The 22263-nt window shown below is 40.5% G+C and overlaps 2 protein-coding genes across 17 annotated transcripts in view; one reads left to right on the top strand and one right to left on the bottom strand.

Moving 5' to 3' along the window:
- The window catches only part of SPINK5 (serine peptidase inhibitor Kazal type 5), a 268353-nt gene extending 251744 nt beyond the window's left edge, over positions 1 to 16609 (bottom strand). For 4 of the 14 annotated variants that reach the window (XM_055557713.1, XM_055557682.1, XM_055557766.1 and 1 more), the window contains exons 1-5: positions 15806 to 16608; positions 14076 to 14150; positions 13215 to 13255; positions 10119 to 10206; positions 5744 to 5934 (exon numbers count right to left, since the gene is read on the bottom strand). The gene's annotated coding sequence lies outside the window, so the exon portion shown is untranslated. Of the gene's footprint in view, positions 1 to 5743; positions 5935 to 7523; positions 7613 to 10118; positions 10207 to 13214; positions 13256 to 13588; positions 14023 to 14075; positions 14407 to 15805 lie in introns of those variants that run through there. The other 10 variants (XM_055557706.1, XM_055557751.1, XM_055557722.1 and 7 more) reach the window with 10 other exon arrangements.
- Positions 7876 to 19829, top strand: C1H5orf46 (chromosome 1 C5orf46 homolog). 3 transcript variants are annotated; one of them, XM_055557825.1, is made up of 4 exons: positions 7876 to 7945; positions 13049 to 13196; positions 17369 to 17429; positions 19523 to 19829. In XM_055557825.1, exons 1-3 carry the CDS (start codon positions 7876 to 7878, stop codon positions 17418 to 17420), a joined length of 270 nt encoding a protein of 89 aa, XP_055413800.1. In that variant the 3' UTR covers positions 17421 to 17429; positions 19523 to 19829. The 3 variants fall into 3 exon arrangements, 1 of the variants encoding a protein (XP_055413800.1); XR_008706120.1 differs by lacking the exons at positions 7876 to 7945; positions 13049 to 13196 and adding an exon at positions 14025 to 14156; XR_008706121.1 differs by lacking the exons at positions 7876 to 7945; positions 13049 to 13196 and adding an exon at positions 14025 to 14156 and having other exon boundaries at positions 17369 to 17487; positions 19523 to 19537.
- Positions 19830 to 22263: the final 2434 nt, after the last annotated feature.

Below are 22263 nucleotides of genomic sequence, written 5' to 3'. Positions count from 1 at the left end.
CTCCTGGCTCTGGAAGATATCTTCAAGACGGGATAGGCTACCCACTCTAGTATTCTTTCCTGGAGAATCCCTGTGGACAGAGAAGTCTGGTGGGCTATAGCCCATAGGGTCAGAAAGAGGCAGATACGACTGAGTGAGCAGCAGTTCCTGAGCAGCTCAGGAACTAAGCACAGAAACCTACTGTATAGCACAGGGAACCCTAATCAGTACTCTGTAATAACCTATATGGTTTAGTTAAGTTCAGTAACTAGTCGTGTCCAACTCTTTGCGACCCCATGGACTGCAGCACACAAGGCCTCCTTGTCCATTGCAACTCCTGGAGTTTACTCAAACTCATGTCCATTGAGTCGGTGATGCCATCCAACCATCTCATCCCGCGTCATCCCCTGATCTTCCAGCCTTCAATCTTTCCAAGCAACTGTCTTTTCAAATGAGTCAGTTCTTCGCATCAGGTGGCCAAAGTATTGGAGTTTCAGTTTCAGCATCAGTCTTTCCAATGAATATTCAGGACTGACTTCCTTTAGGATGGACTGGTTGGATCTCCTTGCAGTTCAAGGGATTCTCAAAAATCTTCTCCAACACCACAGTTGAAAAGCATCAATTCTTCAGCACTCAGCTTTCTTTATAGGCCAACTGTCACACCCATACATGACTACTGGAAAACCATAGCTTTGACAAGACCAACACTTGTTGTCAAAGTACTGTCTTTGCTCTTTAATAAGCTGTCTAGGTTGGTCATAACTTTTCTTGCAAGGAGTAAGCATCTTTTAATTTCATGGCTGCAGTAATTCTGGAGCCCAAAAAAATAAATTATGTCTCCATTTCCATTGTTTCCCGATCTGTTTTCCGTGAACTGATGGGACCAGATGTCATGATCTTAGTTTTCTGAATGTTGAGTTTTAAGCCAACTTTTTCAGTCTCCTCTTTTACTTTCCTAAAGAGGCTTTTTAGTTCTTCTTTGCTTTCTGCCATAAGGGTGGTGCCTCTGCATATCTGAGGTTATTGATATTTCTCCCGGAAATCTTGATTCCAGCTTGTGCTTCATCCAGCCTGGCATTTGACATGATGCGCTCTGCATACAAGTTAAATAGGCAGGGTGACAATATACAGCCTTGATGTACTCATTTCCCAATTTGGAACCAGTCTGTTGCTCCATGTCCAGTTCTAACTGTTGCTTCTTGACCTGCATACAGATTTCTCAAGAGGCAGGTCAGGTGGTTTGGAATTCCCATCTCTTTAACAATTTTTCAGTTTGTTGTGATCAAACAGTCAAAGCCTTTGGCATAGTCAATAAAGTAGATGTTTTTCTGGAACTCTCTTGCTTTTTTTGATGATCCAATGGATGTTGGCAATCTGATCTCTGGTTCCTCTGCCTTTCCTAAATCCACCTTGAACATCTGGAAGTTCACAGTTCACGTACTGTTGGAGCCTGGCTTGGAGAATTTTGAGCATTACTTTGCTAGCATGTGAGATGAGTACAACTGTGTGGTAGTTTGAGCATTCTTTGGCATTGCATTTCTTTGGGATTGGAATGAAAGCTGACCTTTTCCAGTCCTGTGGCCACTGCTGAGCTTTCTAAATTTGCTGGCATATTGAATGCAGCACTTTTCATGGCATCATCTTTTAGGATTTGAAATAGCTCAGCTGGAATTCCATCACCTCCACTAGCTTTGTTCATAGTGATGCTTCCTAAGGCCCACTTGACTTTGCATTCCAGGATGTCTGGCTCTAGGTGAGCAATCACACCATCGTGATTATCTGGGTCATGAAGATCTCAGTCATGAAGATTTTGTATACTTCTTCTGTGTATTCTTGCCACCTCTTCTTAATATTTTCTGCTTCTCTTAGGTCCATACCATTTCTGTCCTTTATTGTGCCCATCTTTGCATGAAATGTTGCCTTGGTATCTCTAATTTTATTCAAGAGATCTCTAGTCTTTCCCATTCTGTTGTTTTCCTCTATTTCTTTGCACTGATCATTGAGGAAGGCTTTCTTATCTCTCCTTGCTATTCTCTGGAACTCTTCATTCAAATAGGTATATCTTTCCTTTTCTCCTTTGCCTTTTGTTTCTCGTTTTTTCTCAGCTATTTGTAAGACCTCCTCAGACAAGCATTGTCCTTTTTGCATTTCTTTTTCTTGGGGATGGTCTTGATCACTGCCTCCTATACAATGTCACAAACCTCCGTCCATAGTTCTTCAGGCACTCTGTCTATCAGATCTAATCCCTTGAATCTATTTGTCACTTCCACTGTATAATCATAAGGGATTTGATTTAGGTCATACCTAAATGGTCGAGTGGTTTTCCCTACTTTCTTCAATTTAAGTCTGAATTTGGCAATAAGGAGTTGATGATCTGAGCCACAGTCAGCTCCCTGTCTTGTTTTTGCTAACTGTATAGAGCTTCTCCACCTTTGGCTGCAAAGAATATAATCAATCTTTTTTCGGTGTTGACCATCTGGTGATCTCCATGTGTAGCGTCTTCTCTTGTGTTGTTGGAAGAGGATGTTTGTTATGACCAGTGCGTTCTCTTGGCAAAACTCTATTAGCCTTTGCCCTGCTTCATTCTGTACTCAAAGGTCAAATTTGCCTGTTACTCCAGGTATCTCTTGACTTCCTACTTTTGCATTCTAGTCCCCTATAATGAAAAGAACATCTTTTTTGGGTGTTAGTTCTAGAAGGTCTTGTAAGTCTTCATAGAACTGTTCAACTCCAGCTTCTTCAGCATTACTGGTCAGGGCATAGACTTAGATTACTGTGATATTGAATGGTTTGCCTTGGAAATGAACAGAGATCATTCTGTCATTTTTGAGATTGCATGCAATACTGCATTTTGGACTCTTTTGTTGACTATGATGGCTACTCCATTTCTTCTAAGAGATTCTTGCCCACAGTAGTAGATATAAAGGTCATCTGAGTTAAAATCACCCATTCCAGTCCATTTTAGTTCACTGATTCCTAAAATGTAGATGTTCACTCTTGCCATCTCCTGTTTGACCACTTCCAATTTGCCTTGATTCATGGACCTAACATCCCAGGTTCCTATGCAATACAGCATCAGACTTTCCTTCCATCACCAGTCACATCCACAACTGGGTATTGTTTTTGCTTTGGCTTGTCTCTTCATTCTTTCTGGAGTTATTTCTCCAGATATAGATAGATGCTACTCCAGATCAGATTACTGATCTCCAGTAGCATATTGGGCATCTACCAACCTGGGGAGTTCCTCTTTCAGAGTCCTATCTTTTTGCCTTTTCATACTGTTCATGGGGTTCTCAAGGCAAAAATACTGAAGTGATTTGCCATTCTCTTCTCCAGTGGACCACGTTTTGTCAGAACGCTCCACCATGACCCATCTGTCTAGGGTTCCCCTACTCATAATTTTCTGTGATTGTGGTTTTCAGTCTGTCTGCCCTCTGATGAAGAAGGATAAGAGACACAGAAGCTTCCTGATGGGAGAGACTGACTGAGGGGGAAACCAGGCCTTGTTCTGTTGGGCAGGACTATGCTCAGTAAAATTTTAATCGAATTTTCTGTGGATGAGTGGAGCTGTGTTCCCTCCCTCCCATAGTTGGGGCTAAACTCTGGTGGAGGTAATGAAGATAGTGGTGACCTCCTTCAAAAGGTCCCATGCATGCACTGCCACACTTAGTGTCCCCAACTGAGAGTCACTTCCTAGGCAGATTGATGAGAAGTCCAGGGTCCCCAAGGGGAGAGGGGGCTGAGGCTCTCAAAGTGGAGATAGGGGTCTGGAATTCTCAAGGAGGAGAAAAGAACAAACTTTTTTTTCCTCTACATCCCTTCAGTTCAGTTCAGTTCATTTCAGTCACTCAGTCGTGTCCGACTCTTTGCGACCCCATGAACTGCAGCATGCCAGGCCTCCCTGTCCATCACCAACTCCCAGAATTCACTCAAACTCACATCCATCAAGTCGGTGATGCCATCCAGCCTTAGTCTTAGTCAATTACACAACTCAGTTTAAACTCGGTACTAGGGATTATACAAGAACAATGTATCCTGCTATAGGACAGTTTCTCCTTCCTGAAAACCTTATGACTAATCCTGATATCTTGGAATGTATATTATGGGAGTGGGTCTGGTAGGATCTTTCTATTGTTAAATTCTAATCTTGTTATCCTAAAATGTAAACTGTGGGAGTGGGTCTGGTAAAATTTTCACATGCTTTTGATTGATTGTAATAACTAATTAAAAGGTATATAACTCCATTCTTAACACTAGTAAGGGGGTACTTGTCGAGAGCCGCATTAGGCATTACTGACAAAATGGAGGCACGGCCCTAAACCCCCTCCCTTTGTTCCATAGGCACTGACCCGAAATGAAGGAGTTAGGCTTTGTGATTCTGACTTGTTTTTCCCTTTCCTCGGCTGAGTTGACTGAAGAGAATATTAAGGTGCTTATTGTTTTTGAGAGAAGCATAAGAAGGCATAAAGCCTTCTGCAGCTGTGCTCAAAGAGTAATTCATAAAGTTAATCACTGACATTTGTTCCAGGACTTTTACAAAAAATGTTCCAGGGTGAGCACACAGGCTGCAGCTTGAGGGCATGGGAGGGATTGCTATCCAAAGCCCATTTGTGAGAAAAGTGTTTATGGCAAAGGAGTTTGCTGAATTTAGGGCTTAGGAATAATTAAAATTGTTAGAAGCTAAAGATATAAGGATTGCTGTAATGTTAGCATATTCTACTATAGCTTATAGAAATTAGGGACTTTAGGGATATTATTAGGTAGAAGCCCGTGAGCTTAGGATACTAGGGGCAAACAGAACTTAGAAAGATAAGAAATAAACTGAGGAATGTGGTATGCAGCCCAGACATTAGCATGAGTTACAGTGTATTCACAAGGACACATGAGAAAAAGTAGATAAGAGTATAGCTGAGGAAGGAGCTCCTTTTGAGGGGCAACAATGATTTCTGGAGAAAAATAAATCTGGGTCAATGGGAACTAAAAATATCAAACCTCTGACCTAACGCTTTTGTAAAAGTATAAAAGAGAATCATAAGCTTGAAATAAACAGTCAGTCCAAGAAAACTGAGAGGCTGCCTCAGTTTCTCTCTCACCGACACCACTCACCCCTTCACGTTGAATCCCTGGCTGCTGGAGCTGGACTCTGGCAGGTACTCTTTCTGCCCTCTTCTGATGTCTATGTCAGAAGCTTTCTCTATCCCTTTTATACTTTAATAAAACTCTATTACACAAAAGCTCTGAACCATCACGCCTCTTCTCTGGCTCCAGATTGAATTCTTCTCCTCCAGAGGCCAAGAATCCCAGCATCTTTCATGGTTCAGCAACAACCTTTCACGGCCCTGCAGCAGGCCACCACCGACCCATGCCTCCACCAGAGACTCCTGGACATTCCTGGGCAAGTCTGGGTCAGTGACTTGTGGGGTCACTGCTCCTTTCTCCTGGGTCCTGGTGCACACATGGGTTCTGTGTGTGCCCTCCAAGTGTATGTTTCCACAGTCCTGTGTAAGTTCTGTCAGCTCTGTAGTGGGGTTAATGGCGACCTCCCCTAAGAGGGCTTATGCCATACCCAGGTCTGCTGCACCCAGAGCCCCTGCTCCTGCCGCAGTCCACTGCCAACCTGTACCTCTGCAGGAGACACTCAAACACAGTTCTGTCTCAGCCTCCATGGGGTCTCTGGATCCTGGTGCACACGGATTTGTTTGAGCCCTCTGAGCATCTCTGGTAGGTATGGGTTTGATTCTAAACACTATTTTGCCCCTCCTACCTTCTTGCTGGGGCTTCTCCTTTGCCCTTGGACGTGGGGTATCTCCTCACAGCCGCTTCAGTGCCACACAGCCACTGCTCCAGCGCCCACCGTCTTGCTGGGGCGCCTTTGCCCTTGGACAGGCTTATATCCTCACAGTTGCTCCAGTGCCGTGCAGCCGCCACTGCAGTGCCACACAGCGGTAAGAGAATCTAAAAGAGAGTTGATATGTATGTGTATGATTGATTCGCTTTGCTATATAGTAGAAACTAACACAACACTAAATCAACTATACTCCAACAGAAATGAATTTTTAAAAAATAATAAAAATAAGAGAGAAGAAGCACTATTCTGACCCCGAGGATGGTGCTATTTCTTTGACACCCGACTACCAAGAGCCATTCATTCTTCATTAAATGAGCCATTACATGGAGTATGCAGACTTATCTCCATGCCCCATTTAGCTGATATATCCTTGATAAGCCAGCAGGCCCTATGTTGTAATACCCAGAGCTTTTGCTTGCCTGCACAGCATCCTTGTGGTGAATTAGAAAAACACACCACTCTCTTGGCTGATTAAGCCCTGAGAACTTGAAGCTTGTGCAAAGCAAAAGGAATTGTTAGCCTGCAAATACAGGCACATGTCAGGGTCCATGGCAGGGCTAGCTTGAATGTTATTTCCCCACTAGGCTCTTGGAGAGCACAATGCTCAGTCCTAAGCAGTGACCCTGATGGCATAAATCTAACTTGCTGAAATCTCCCTACTAGGAACACAATCTCCAGGTCCAACCCTCTCTATAGGAAAGACCGAACCAGAAGATAGGTTGGAGAGGCCTGAAAGCATCCAAGCAGAGCTTCTTGATGGCTTTCAAGTACTAAACTGAGAGTAAGAGGACCTAGCCTAGGCCCTGTGACACCAGAAATGCCCATTTCTGTAGCTTGGTTAATTTCATCATTTATTAAAAGGATCCTCTGACATTCACGATGTACAAGTTTTGTTCAACATGTAAGTTTAGGGACCATCCCTAAATCCTTATTCCAGGTAACTGTTTTATTACATCATTCCTCAGAATAAGCAGTATCACCTAGACTCGAACCAAATTGTATCTTCTTGAATGTCTGTATCTGAAAGGAAGGATATTTTACATAACAGCATGTCAAACCCAATATTACCTTTCAGTGAGTGCTGTAATTTAATTTTTTTCTCTTTTTTAATGTCTGCTATAGGCCTTGAGTAATAGATATATATATGTAAATTCTGAAAAAGATAAACTTGCCCTCAAGGAGCCTTCAGTCAATTTGTGGAGATATTTAAGCAGGTGCCTATTGGGTACATAAAAAGAACACTTAGCCATTCCCTGGAGAACCAGAACAATGTTCCCAGGGAAGTGAAGTGAAAGCCAAGACTAATGTCAAGTACTATGCTAGACTCCTTGAGGATTCAAAAGTGAATAAAGTACCCTGCCTTTAAGAGATCTATAGGCTAAAGGAGAAGAGAACTATTAAAATACTTAGCTCCCAAATAACTAGTCAAGGAGGATATATGGCTGGTGACGGAGCAACTATCTGGAGTGGGATGCAATGGCCATGATGGAGGTTCTGCAGAGAGGGCATTTGAACCTGAGCTTGAGGAATAAGTGGGGACGCAGCAAGGGGAGATAATAGGGATGATAACATATACAGGAAAAACAAAGGGCATGAGCACAGCATGTGGGTGTGAATGGGCAAGCCCAGGTGGGGACAGGTCACTGGCTCAGAGCAAGGAAGGAAGCAGAGTGCACAGGGAGGAGAGTAGGCACACCTTGCCAACCGGTTTATTGCTTGTTCTTTGGCACAGGAAAGCAATTCTGCATGATCCTCACCCAATTGTCAACCCTGGCACAGAAATAACTGCAAAAGAATGATTGCAGTGTCATTTATAAAACACACATTAAAAATACCAAGAGGGTTTTTCTTTTCCTACCTGTAAAACTCTTGGTTTTAAAGATAGGGCAGGGCCCATTAGTAGAGATTCAGAAGCAAGCTCTACTGATATATTATGCAACAACCTAAATTCCATAGCAGATGATGTCAGCTATAAATGCCCTATAAATGGAGCAAGACTTCGGATGCATCGGAACAATTTCTCTGCATCGATACCCACTGCTACAAACATGGCTGTCTCAGTGCTTCGGCTGACAATTGTCTGGGGACTCCTTGTCTTAATCCTGACTTGCCAGGCTGGTAAGTACTTTAAGTCTCAGCTCATGCTTTATGCAGTAGTCAGCCATGACTGGAGGAAGTCAGTGGCACTGATTTGGAACATGCAGAGGAATGAGGGGAACTTAGGGCACCGCGGAAAGAGCACTGGACTGGGAGACAGAGGCAGATTTAACAAAAAGCAAGTAGGATTTTTATTCAAGTGTGCATCATTTACAGCCTCCATCCTCAGTGAATGTATGAAGTTTAGAATGATTTTTTTTCTTATATCCTCACATGATATAGTGACACTATTATACCATAAATTCCTTGAAAGCTGGGGGCATTTGTTTTTTGTTTTTTTAATGACTGTAACTAATAATATTCAAAAGTGAAGAGTCTAGAATAAGACTCCTGGGCCTGGCTCCACCACTAATCAGAAATGTGACTCAGAAACACTATTTAACCTCTATGGGCCTCACACTTAAAAGGGAGTAGGGTTAGGGTTAGGGTTAGGGGTTAGGGTTAGGCTTAGGGTTAGGGTTAGGGTTAGTTAAGTTTCTCATTTAGCTGTCATGAAAATTAAAGATAAAACATACTGTTCCATAATAAACACCAACATTAACCATTATGGATATGTATTATCTCGTTTGATTCTCATAATTCTTTTAAGTAAACATGCACAGTTTTATCATTTCCCTTTTTGCAGGTAAATAAACCAGGCTTGCAGAGAGAAAGTTACTTGAGCATTGACACAGGCAGAAGTGGCACATCTGGGACTGAAACCCAAGTCTTTAGATTCTTTCTATTATAAAGCATCTACTTCTTTCATGTCTGTTCCAAGCACATAGAGGACCGCAGGCAGAAGTTTCATTAATTAATTTTTGGTCTACAGATGACAATGAGCCCTTAATCTGTCTCTATTCAGAATAACAGGTCAGAAAATACAGACAGTGCTAATTAGTAATAGAACCTTTTGAGCTATTCTAAATATAATTTGGCAGAACTCACAGCCTCGGTCACCCACCGTCCACTGGCACATGTGGGCAGACACTCCAGCAGGGCTATGGCAGAGGTGGCCTCAGAGATTACTGTGTCCATCTGGTTCTTTGGTTTTGGTTTTACTCACTAAGGCATGTCTGACTCTTTGCAATCCCATGGACTGTAACCTGCCAGACTCCTCTGTCCATGGGATTTCCCAGACAAGAATACTGGAATGAGTTGCCATTTCCTTCTCCAGGGAATCTTCCTGACCCAGGAATTGAACCCACTTCTCCTGCATTGCAGGAAGATCTTTACCACCGAGCCACCTGGGAAGCCCACTGTGTCCATCTACCCCTAAGTAATCACTGTGATAAAGCGAAAAGTGAGATTTATATCCTAGAGACCAGTCCCAGGTCTGTCTCTCATGAACACTGAAACTGGTTAAAACAGTTCACTGCTTTGAATCTCAGTTTCCTCATCTGTAGAATAAGATAATTACCAACTTCACCAGGTGAAATGAACATGGTTTTGTAATCACTTTATAAGCTACAAAAACTGTAGAAATATCAGCATTATTGTTTTTCAGAACTTTATGATTATACTAAGAAACACAGTCAAGTATTAATGTAAATAAATGCTGCTAAAATATTAAGAAATTTGAAAATTTTGGAAAATAATAAAAACTAAGAAATTTGACATACCAGAAAAAAAAATTATCAAAGCCAATAGTTGAATACTTTCTCCTTTCAAATATAATATGGGGGAGCTTTTATTTGGGCTTCCCTAGTGGCTCAGTTGGTAAAGAATCTACCTGCAATGCCAGTGACCCATTTTGAGCCCTGGTTTGGGTTGATCCCCTGGAGAAGGGAATGGCTACCCACTCCAGTAATATATACACATATATATGATATACAAAGATACATCAAGTATCCTTCCATCTTGACAAGAACACAATGAAGAAACTGAGAGGCAGAGCAGTTAAACATTGGTGAATTTTTTGCTGAAGACAATAATCAAACTCAGATATACAGGACTTCAAAACATCACCCACCACACTGTAATACCTCTCATATATATGATCCAAAGGCAGGGCCAAGGATTTGATCTTCACATACACTCTAAGCCAGGGCTCCTTGTATTTTGAAAACTTGTAACTATTGCTAAGTTACAATAAAAATAATAAAATTAAATTGTTATTCAAGTAGGCAGATAGGAACCAGAGAAAAGAACTCACTTTTCATGGAAGAAATTTCCATTTGCAGCTGGTAAATGTCTCCAGAGAACAACTACTTGAAGGCAGGATTTCATGTAAGAAACATGTTCTGTGAAATTTGAAAAAAAAAAAAAAAAAATAGATTCAAACCCTGGCTCATCCACTTGCTAGATGTGTGACTTTAGCTGAGTCATTTATTTTCTCTGAACATCTGTCTTCTCTCCTATAAAACTGTAATGCTGTCACTGAGTTGAATAAAGATCAGGAAAGTGATGAATGTACATCCTAGTACCTACACGTTACAAATATGCCTTCTCTTTCCTTCCCCTTCCTGTAATGAAGACAAAGCAATTCTGGTCTCCGTGGTTGCCCTGCCCTTTATGTAAGGATCATGTCCATATACGTCCATTTTGGCCTTAACTCTTAGCAGCATATGCTATGTACATAATAGTAGGCTCAAAAGCACTTATTGAATGTGAAAACCAACAGCTGAATAAATACTTGGTGGTTGGTATATTGATCTTGTCTTTAGGTCTCAGACTATTGAATCTTTTTTTGTGGCAAAGTAAAAAATAAATGTTTGTAGAATTGAAAGCCATATTTTTTACTAAGAGTCTCTATTTTAGGATATGATACAAATGCAACTCTTCTCGCTAATTGACAGCCTCCGCACCAAAAGCTAGTTACATCTCCTTCATTCAGAGTCATGGGGTACTTTGTCTAGAGGGTGGGACTTCTTGAGTCAAAATTTGTGGTAAGATTGACAGATAAAACACAAGGCTCCCAGTTAAAGTTGAATTTCAGATAAATAACAATTTTCTATTTTAGTTTATGTATGTTCTAAATATTTCACAGGTCATTCTTATACTAAAAACGTATTGTTGTTTATCTGACATTCAGTTTTAACTGGGCATCTGTGTTTTTGTTTACCAAATCTGCCAGCACTACTTGTGAGGCTACAGTTAAATCAAAAGATAAAGGGTTCTACTTCATCCTGACACCAGGGTCCAAAGGGGAGGCCATTCGTACTTTCTAAATGCCGCTCTTCATTGCTTTTAATCCCCTGAACCTGTTAGACCACTAAGCAAAGCCAAACCCACCAAGGGACCTTGCATGTCACCAACTTCACTTTCTGGATCTTTGGCCTTATTCCAAAAGGCACTTGATTAAATATCAAAAGTAAGAGATCTAGAGCCTGTTGTCCACAGTAAACTAAGTCAGAAACAGAAAAACAAATATCATACATTAACACATACATATGGAATCTAGAAAAATGGTATTGATGAGCCTACTTGCAGGGCAGGAATAGAGATGCAGAGGTAGAGAACAGGCCTGTGGACACAGCGGGGAGGGAGACGATGGGGTGAACTGAGTGACACTGAAGCGTATACATTACCATATGCAGAATAAATAGCCAATGGGAACTTGTTATGTAACGCAAGGACCTCAACCCAGTGCTTTGTGGCGACATCCAGCGAGGTGGGATGGGGTGGGGGATGGAAGGAACGTTCAAGAGGGAGGGGATATATGTATACTTATGACTGATTTAGGTTGTTGTATGGCGTGAGAGTTGGACTGTGAAGAAAGCTGAGCGCTGAAGAATTGATGTTTTTGAACTGTGGTGTTGAAGACTCTTGAGAGTCCCTTGGACTGCAAGGAGATCTAACCAGTCCATCCTAAAGGAGATCAGTCCTGGATGTTCATTGGAAGGATTAATGCTAAAGCTGAAACTCCAATACTTTGACCACCTTATGCGAAGAGTTGACTCCTTGGAAAAGACCCTGATGCTGGGAGGGATTGGGGGCAGGAGGAGAGGTGATGACAGAGGATGAGATGGCTGGATGGCATCACTGACTCGATGGACATGAGTTTGAGTAAACTCCAGGAGTTGGTGATGGACAGGGAGCCCTGGCGTGCTGTGATTCATGGCGTCACAAAGAGTCAGACACGACTGAGCGGCTGAACTGAATGGCAGAAACCAACACATTGTAAAACAATTATCCTCCAATTAAAACTGGTTTTTAAAAAGTAAGAGACCAGCAGTTAAAATCACATCTTCTCCTGCTATTTGTAAGATCTTCTGCAAGTCACCCAGTGTTCTCAGATTCTGAGTCCAGTGAGCTAAAATCTGCACAGTCCAAAAAATTGATCAAACTTAAAATTACATATAGATGTAAAATCATTATTTACAGAACTATCACATGCTGGGATACAAATGACAGAATTTCTCCTTGTCATCATAATACTTGCAGTCTTATAACACACATGTAGTTAGTTCATACCTTTTTTTGTCCAAGACTATGCAGTTCATCACAGAGTGCTTTAGAACCCAGGTTTTAATACCAGACAAACATGGGGCTGAATTCTGATTCTACCACTCCAACACTGTGACTTTGGTCCCCTTCTAGACTTCTCTCAACTTCCATTTCCTTACCTTTAACTTGGGATAATAATGTTGCCTCCCTCATAGGGTTGCTGGGAGAATAAAATGAGACGGTGCACATAGATTGCCTGTCCCAGGATTGCCTGTCCTATGTGCTCAGCAAATGCTAGCTCTTATTATATCATCCTCCTCATTATCATTTCCAGAGGTCCAGGGATTACATGAGAAAAATACATTAAAACCAAGCATCCTGTATTTCAGTCCCAGCACTGGTGTTTACTAGCTGCTTTAACTCTGAACAAGTAACAACTTCTGTGAGCTTTGGTTTTCTCATCAGAAAGAGAAACTGTGTCTACCAAAGGCATCAATATCTGTGGGTCTGTTTGTTTAGGAATAAATGGCATAATGCACATGAAGACAATAGGCAGGCATTAGATGTCCCTAAATATAATTATATGAGGTTATATAATGGGGGGTGTTATAAAGGGCCCTAGGATTCCTTACAATGAAAGAAACTTCCTTATCTTTTTGCTGAGAATCAACCCTGAGATTCCGTTTTGTTTTACAGATGACAAACCAGAGGGCAAGCCAGATGAGCAGCCACATGACTCAGGCAAAAATTCGGAGCCAGCGTTCCCAAAATTCCTAAACATTTTGGGCTCGGACATTATTGAGAATGCGGTGGAGTTCATCCTCCGCTCCATGACGAGGAGCACGTAAGCGCTGAGACAAACCTTGCTTTTGTCCAGTTGGCTGTTGGTAATGACCACATTGCCTTAAAATGAATGAGAAACAAAATTACATGCATGCCAATGTACTGTTTTAATTGAAACGTTGCCTACGTTAACATATATTTGCATCTGCATGGAATTCCCTAAACTCTTTGGGGGTGAGAACATTCCCAAGGAATTTATGAAACAAGGGGATCCATAAAATATGTTTTATTTCACGACCAAGTAGGGGGGAAGAAGAGCATCAGACCAACAGGCAGAAAACTAGGGTCTGGTCTTGACACAGGTGCTACTTACTGGGTGATCTGCGGTTAGACTCTCCCTCTCTGTGTGCCTCAGTTGGCTAATCTGTCAAGTTAAAGGAATAAAGGACCTACCCAATGCAGACACAGTAATTCTCTGATGAAGGTGGTGGGTAGGGATGTGCTCAGTAGTAAGGGGCACGAGGAGTTCTATCTTTATTTTCTAGTCTGAGTAATTTAGGAGGGTTAGCAGACCCAGTAGCTATCTCTCCTCCAAGGCAACCTAGAGAACCTCTCTTAGAAGGGAGGGTTTGCTTTGATCTTGAGAGACTGCCTTGCTGGCAAATTGCACAGCCCATAAACTTCCTGTGATTTTCAACCTGCTTCCAAGCTCCTGTACCCAACTCCTAATACAGCCTACCTAGATTTACATAGCTCTGGTTTCTAAATCTACTTCACCCTGTTCTTCATTCTCCTGACATTAACCTCTCCCAGTTCAGCTCACCAGGGTCTAATTTGTTTTCCTGAATTTCTAGGTGCTAACCTCTCTGAGACTCTGCTCTCTAATTCTCTCTTCACAACACCCTAAGCAGAGTTTGACAAAGTATAGACCATTACTTACCTGCTTAAGAATCTCCTGGAGAACTTCACAAAACGCGGACCGCTTCATCCTATGTGGTACCTTTCCGGGGCAAAGCTGCAGGTTTGCATTTTAACAACCTTTCAGGTTATTCTAATATTGATTAACCATTGATTGGATGCTCTGAGCTACATGGCTGGGTCTTAAAGGTCCACATTACCTTTAAATTTATATTCACATTTTTGTGTAGATGTGACTCTTTCTATTTTCTAGGGGCAGTGCTTCTGACTTTATAAGATTCTCAAAATAGTCTATAACCAGTGACAGATTAAGGACCGCTTCTGTATAGAAGTGATCAGGGGCCATTTTGTAATCCCCGATCTGCTTAAATTGACATATTACAATCAGGTGAATAGGCAGGAGTCTGCATACAATCAAGAACAAACTGTTAAAACTTAAAGGTGTTTATTTTGTGTTTTCATTTTTCCTATCATGGTTACTTTTGCAACTGTCGAGTTCCCACAACTGTTCATGTAAACAAGGAAAAAACTGACACGGAAAAGAATAAGAGCAACACTATTCATCTACAAAGTACAGATTAGACTCCAGTTGAATTCAAATTGTTATAAATCATAACAATAGCAGTGCAAAGAATCAGAACAATAATAATCCCGTTTATTCCTTCCCTGGGGAATTCGCTAGATGTATTATAAAATAACACTTGTTTTCTCTGTTAACTCAAACTTGAGGGATCTTCATTAAAGACACAACAGTCCTTGCTCAAGGCAACACATCTAACTGCCCTCCCTCTGTCCAAGAAAATACCATAAATACGGCAGAGGATGGGGAGTGGGGAGAGACCCTCAAGAACTATACCTAAGAACTTAATGTGTGCTTAGGAAAGTAGGGGGAGGACTTGTGAAGGAAACAATCTAGACTATAAGTCTAGAAGTCTCCTCAAAGAAATTGCAGTCCTTATCGTATAAGATGACATGAGCAGATCTGGTGATAGCTAAGATGTTTAGGTAAATGTCAGTCAACCCTCACAGTGAAGGGTCTAAGGAAAGGAGCTGGCACTGGGCAAGGATGCTTAGGGGAATGTTTCTGGCAAAAGCAAGATGTACTTTGGATCTTAAAGGACTCGATGAGATTTGATTAGAAGAGAGAATGACAAGAATGATGGACCTTCATAAAGATAGAAGTTTTGCTTTGTTTACTCCTGTGTATCTGATGCCTACATACCGTGTCAATCATGTAACAAATGCTGGGTATGTGCTTTCAGGACAATGAATAGACCAGCTCACTCCCTCCACTTACCCTCTGGGTAAACTTAAGAGCTATATGAACTGCATTCTGGTCACCACTGATCTAAAAATATCCATATTCTTAATTCCCCTGGCCCTTTGAGAAGCCTCCAATTCTTGTGAATTTCACCCTGACCCCCAGGTTTCCATGACACATTTTCCTTGTTCTCTCCCTACCACAAGCCTTTCTTTCTCATTCTTTCTATTTGACTTTTCATGCATCTGCCCCTTAAACATCATTGCTACTCAAGGTTCCAAATGTAGAGCCTCCCTGATTTTTCACATCACAGCTTCCACCTTAGGAATATTATTTACAGTCTGATGTGTTCCTAATACAGATCTCTATTGCATTCTTTTCCCTGAGCTACAGAATGTAACAATTCATGGGTTGCTACAAAAACCTTGTTTAGGTTTTCGTCAATACATCAAATTCACCTGGTCTAAACCCAATCCCATCATCTCACTTACATATCTGCTCCTCTTCATTTTTTCCTTATCTCAATAAGTCACATTTCCATCTATTCAGAATCTAGACACTTCAGGTCTTCTTTGATTCTTCCTGCTCATCAACACTTCCATCTAATTGCTAAATTTTCTAAGCTTTTCTTAGAGCTTCCCAGGTGGCTCAGCAGTAAAGAATTCACCTGCCAATGCAGGAGATGCAGTTTCAATCCCTGGGTCAGGAAGATTCCACAGAGAAGGAAATGGCAACCCAATCTAGTATTCTTGCCTGGGAAATCCCATGGACAGAGGAGCCTGGTGGGCTATAGTCCATGGGTTTGCAAAGAGTTGGACACAACTTAGTGACTAAACAACAAGTTTTTCTTCCTATACCATTCCTTTTCTTCAACTCCACTGACTCCTAGGGCTAGTTGAGTCCATCATCATCTCTTTCCAGAGCTCTTCTCATTAGATCTATCATTAGTTACACTGTTTCTGTCTCTCCCCACTCCAACCCATCCTCTACCTAGCTACAAATTTGATTCTCTCTCTGCCATGGTTGAAACCCTTTCGGTGAACTTCCATTGCCTGCAAAATGGGAGCAAATACAACAGCTGATGCTAAAGGGCCTTCCCTGATGCCAATATATCTTTCAGTCAAATCTCTCACTTCTGAAGCCAAACACCTGATGCCCCAGTGACAAGTAATTTCTGTTTCAGAACAGATAATGTTCGTTTAAATCTCCAGTTATCTTTGCACATGATTTTCTGTCATCAGTGCCTCACCCTCAAACCCCAGCTCCACTCTGTTCACCTGCTAAGTCTAATCATTTTGTAAAATCCAGTCCAAAGACAAGCTCTGTGAAGACCCACAAACCCCAGCATCAGATATTCAGATGCTGGGATTTCATAATGCCTTTGCAGGAAGGCAAATTCCTGCAAAGGCATTATGAAGGCATATGGCTTTTCTTACCTCACTGTTTTAAATTATTTGTCTCTGAATGCATCTGTTTTCTCCACTAGATAAGAATTTCCTCATAGACTGCATTTTTTTCTTTTACCCTCTCAACAGCTACCCCACAGCCAATCCTTAAACAGTATAGAAACCTCTGGCATTAATTCATGCTTCTGGAGACCTGTTTTAGACTCTGCTTTGCAATTTACCAGCCATTTGACTTAAACAGGTTATTTGATCTCTGTGAGCTTCAGAGGTCTTTTCATATGTAAAAAGATTAAAAATCATCACTTACCTATTCAACAAATATTTATTAATTCATACTATATGCCAGGTATTGTTCTAGGTATTGGGGATGTATTATGAAACAAATAGATCAAAATATCTATCTTTATAGAGTTTATATAAGACTAGACACCAAACTGATAGATTTCTTGGCAGAATTAAAGAGAGAATTATGCATGCATGGTTTGTCAAATATGAACTACTGTAGAAATCTTAGATCTTATTATTTTACGACACAGGCAAACCTGGAGAAGAAAAGTATTGCTCAAATAGTATAAATTAGTGATCTTTTTAACATTCCTGATCAGTCTAAATCATAATTCATTGTTTTCTCTTTGTTTTTTTTTCAAGAGAGTTTTTGGAACATGGTGATAAAAAACAAGGAGAACATTCATCAAAGTGACTTTCCCAGGTGATTTTAACTTAAAAACTTACAATCAAAAAATAGTATACTGAACATAGCAAAAAAGGTGTGTTTTTGTGTGTGTGTGTGTTTTTGCTTTGTTCTTGCATTGTTTTTTTAAATAATTTTAAATAGATGTATTTTTATTATCTCAAAGTCACAGACTTAGTAAGATTCTCTTAAGGGGAAAAGCACAATTGTGGGGTGAAACAAGTAAGCACCGAAGTGAGGAGAGCTGGGCTTGTCCCAACTCCGCTTGGAACTTGATTTGTGCAAGTTCTGCCTGTGAAAGGAGGAGCTTATATGCACTAAAGTCTAAGGACCCATGAAATCATGCAGTTAGTTACTCATGAGAATAAGATTTACATAAACTATTTCCAGCGGAAAGAACTAATAAGCTCTCTAATTTATATGAAAACAGTCTGGTTTGTGTTCAGAGATACCTGCTGGTTCTTTATCCAGTTCTTTCTTGAGAATGGATATCAAAATATAAATATAGAAATGTTAGACCTGGGAAAGGAATTCTATGAGTAACTAGCATGAACCTGCTTAGTTTTAGGTTTAAGTTTAGGCATTAAGCTCAGTGCTCTGTATGCGTTACCTAATTTAATTCTAACATTCTCTATGAAAGATAGGTATTGTCATTCTAAAATTTTATAAATAGGGAAACCAAAGCTCAGGGAGCTTAAGTAAGGTGATCTGAATTCAAGCAGCCTGAGTCCATAGTCTGTGCTCCACCATAAGCAATAGAGCTCACTGGAGAACAGAGAACAGTGACTGAACTGTGTGATTTTAGACATGCCTCGAGGTGTCCATAGAGATAATACACTACCCCTTTGGTTAGTTGAGTTCTATACATCTCTGGGATGCATATTTATATATTTATAAGTAGATATATAAATAAACCATCTTTCTCCTGTAACATATGCCTCTTTCTTACACAGTCCTTTAACGCTCATTTAACCCATGCCTGCTATGTGTCAAATTCTGTCAATGCTACCAAGATAAATAACACTGTTCCATCATTAAGAAGTTTCTAGTTTGGGCTATCACCTAGCACAGTGTGCTCCAGGACTGTGCAGGAAAACGGTCAAGTTCTATGTACAAGTGCCGTGGATATGCCTTGTAGAAAGGATATAAAAAGGAAGACCCGGAGGAAGGAGTGGGCATTAGAAGGACTTTGCAAAGAAGCTGCATTTCCGTCTAGTCTCAGATAACGAGCAGAAAGGGGCAAGTTCTCACAAACAAATCTTCTAATAGTCAGACACCTAATTAATCTGAGGTCCTCACAACCTCTGCTTAATCACATTGACACAATTTCCTTATGTTAATAGCCTTACAATCTCACCTCCTAGTGTCCTGAGTCACTTGAAATCATGGGGATTCAAGTCTCCCAATGTCTTAAGTCATTTGACATTTAACACACCTTTCTTATGTTAAAATAAGAATCTGATGAATCTTACTAAGGTTATAAGAGAAGTAAAAGATGGCAAAGCACTTTGCAAATTCTCAATATCTATTTGCATTTTTTTAATTAAGAAAAAAGTGTAACTGACACACTAGATGACATGCTTAGACTTGCTGAGTCAGAACTTCCTCAGGAGGGAGCTAGAAAAATAAATTTCATAGGAAATCCTTAAGTAACCAATGAGCAAAACTGCAGATGGGCAAGACACCACTCAGCATCTACACCATGAAGTCTGATGGGAAATGTTTCTTTCAGAATTTAGAGCAAGAAAAAAAATGAGCCTTCCCTAAGGACTGCTTCCTCATTTCTGGTTATAAGATTTATGTAGCTTGGTCTATTTCATTTATTTTTCCTGTCTATCCAGAAACTCAAAGAAAAACTGATGACTCAGTTTATCCCAATGTTTAACATATGTGCCTTCTCCCTTCATCCCTTTTTTGATTCTTGCCTCATATATCTTGCATTTTCATTGTCGTTGCTGTTGCTTGTTTTTTCAGATACATATTATAGTTGATTTCATTATAATAAATCATCTCATGTTCTACAGTACAGAGACGTAAAAATGTTTGTTTTTCCTAGGTCTTAAGCCGTCTCTAGCTGGTAATTGTTTCTCTGTGTCTGGTTTGTTTCTAAGGACACACCTACAAGGCTCCAGAATAAGCCAAGGGCAACCAAATCCTGCTTTTCCAGTTCTGTTTCACAAGTCCTCCAGGACAGAGGGCTCAAAGCAGTTCCCAGTGAGTGCTCAGAATTCAGGCCCCAGCTTCAACCAAACACAGCTTATTCTGAACATCCTGACTTTGCAATTTTGCTTCTAGAAATCAAAATAAATATGTCCACCATGGGTCACAAATCCTAGTTCATTAAGGTTTTTGTTGGTAGAAGTAATTTTTCCAGAAAATGTTTACAGTTTTTAATGATGCAAAAAAAAATGAAATATATAAAAATTATTATTATCCAGAATAACTGAAGAACATTTCAAATTAAGAGAACTAAATTTCAGATAATGGAAGTCCAAAGTCTCAGAACCAGTAAATGACAAGAAAAAGGATTTGAACCTAACTCCAAAGAACAAGCCCTTAATCCCTAAAAATGTATGAAATTTCAGAGTTAAAATTTCATAAATTCTTTTTGGAAAAGTCTTTCAAAAAATCTGAACCCATGTTGTTGGGCTAGTAAACTAAAATCTGACCTTAAAAAAAAATTAACAAGGTTATTGGTGTTCCACAGTCTTCATTGGGTTTCCCTAGTGGCTCAGCAGTCAAGAATCTACCTGCAACACAGGAGAAACACAGGATCAGGAAGATCACTTGGAAAAGGAAATGGCAACCCACTCCTGTGGGTTGCCTGAAAAAACCCCAGGGACAGAGGAGCCTGCTGAGATTGCAACAGTCAGACGTGATTTAGTGAGTAAACCACTACTCCCACCAGTCTTTGTTATTCTCAGGGACTAGCAGAGTGCCCTTGAAGACACTTGAAAAGAGTGGATGGAAGAATTTTGACAAGTCTAGTGCAGTCTTTTCATTTCTTCCACAACCTTGTTACACAGATGTGGGTCCTCAGTGGCCACTGGTGTGGTTCTTGCCCACTTGGTCATAAAGGATTAAACCACTGTCAAATCTGACCCAGCTGAGCCAGAAGACTCTCCCAGAATTATTTAATGTGGATAGTAAGACAAGACTGAAACCGTAAAGCACAATGACAATTACGGCATTAATTGCACTCTACAGCTCTACAGCATATAGCGCTCTAGTCTAGAATAGAAGATCTAGGTACTTCTGTCCTGGATCCTGTTCTTCCCAAGCATTACTTCAGTGTATTTTCAATAAATCTTTTGTTTGTTTGTCTTCCTTTAAGCCAGTATAGGTATGCATGCAACACAAAGAAACTCTCATAATGCAGATAGCTAAGCCAAGAGTGAATACCTACTAAATACTGAAAAATACATTACTTTCTATCATAAATTTAGATAATCCACCTTCTGCATTTTCCAGAGACTTCCAGTTTTTTATTCCCAACTCCATTGACATTTAATAAACATTGTGTAAATTTAAGATGTACAATGTGTTGATTTGATAGACATGTATACTGCAAAATGATTACCATGAAAAGGTTAGTTAACACATTCATGGGCTCACATGGTTACTTTTTTTTTAATTTTATTTTTTAATTTATTTTTTGGCCATGTGCAGCAAGTGGGATCTTAGTTCCCTGACCAGGGATGGACCCCCACACCCCCTTCAGTGAAAGTGCATTCTTAACCCCTGGACCTCCAGGGAAGTCCATATAGTGAGAACTTTTAAGATCTACTTTCTTAGCAACTTTCAAGTTCACAATACAGTATTATTAACTACAGCACCATGCTGTATATTAGATCCCCAGCTTACTGATATTATAACTGGAAGTTTGTAAACTTTGACCAGCTTCACCCATTTCTCTCACCACTTCCTCTGGCCCTGGCAACCACCAGTTTACTCTCTACTTGAATGACTTCCCTTTTTTTTAAGATTTCATATATACATGAGGTCATACAATATTTGTCTTCCTTTGTCTAACTTGATAGCTCAGCTGGTAAAGAACCCACCTGCAATGCAGGAGACCCTAGTTTGATTTCTGGATCAGGAAGATCCACTGGAGAAGTGAATGGCTACTCACTCCAGTGTTCTTGTCTAACTTACTTCACTTTATCATAACATCATCACAATTCATCTGGTGGTTTAGCCGCTCAGTCGTGTCCAACTCTTGTGACCCCATAGACTGTAGGCCTCCAGGCTCCTCTGTCCATAGTATTTTCTAGGCAAGAATACTAGAGTGGGCTGCCATTTCCTTCTCCAGGGGATCTTCCCAACCCAGGGATCAAACACAGGTCTCCTGCACTGCAGGTAACTTCTTTACCAACTGAGCTACCAGGGAAACATTGCTGCAAATGGCAGGATTTCCTTCTTTTCTAAGGTTGAACAATATTACATATAACACCACACCTTCTTTATCCATTCATCCATTGACAGGCATAGGCTGTTTCTATGTCTTGTTTATTGTAACTAATGTTGCAATGAATATGGAGGTACAGATATTTCTTTGAGATAATGATTTTATTTCCTTTGATATATATTCTGAAGTAGGATTGCTGGATCGTGTGGTAGTTCTGTTTTTATTTTTTTTGTGGTAGTTCTGTTTTTTATTTTTTAGCCTTTATGACTGCACCAATTTACACCCCCACCAACAGTGCCCAAAGGTTCCCTTTTCTCCATATCCTTGCCAGCACTTGTTATCTCTTATCTTTGATGATAGCCGTTCTAACAGGTGCAAAGTGATGTCTCATCACGGCCTTGTTTTGTATTTCCCTGATGATTAGTGATGTTGAGCACCTTGTCA

The sequence above is a fragment of the Bubalus kerabau genome, chromosome 1, assembly GCF_029407905.1.
Source record: "Bubalus kerabau isolate K-KA32 ecotype Philippines breed swamp buffalo chromosome 1, PCC_UOA_SB_1v2, whole genome shotgun sequence".
NCBI lineage: Eukaryota > Metazoa > Chordata > Mammalia > Artiodactyla > Bovidae > Bubalus > Bubalus kerabau.
The sequence above is the reverse complement of the archived record's forward strand: the minus strand, read 5'-3'. Positions and strand labels throughout refer to the sequence as shown.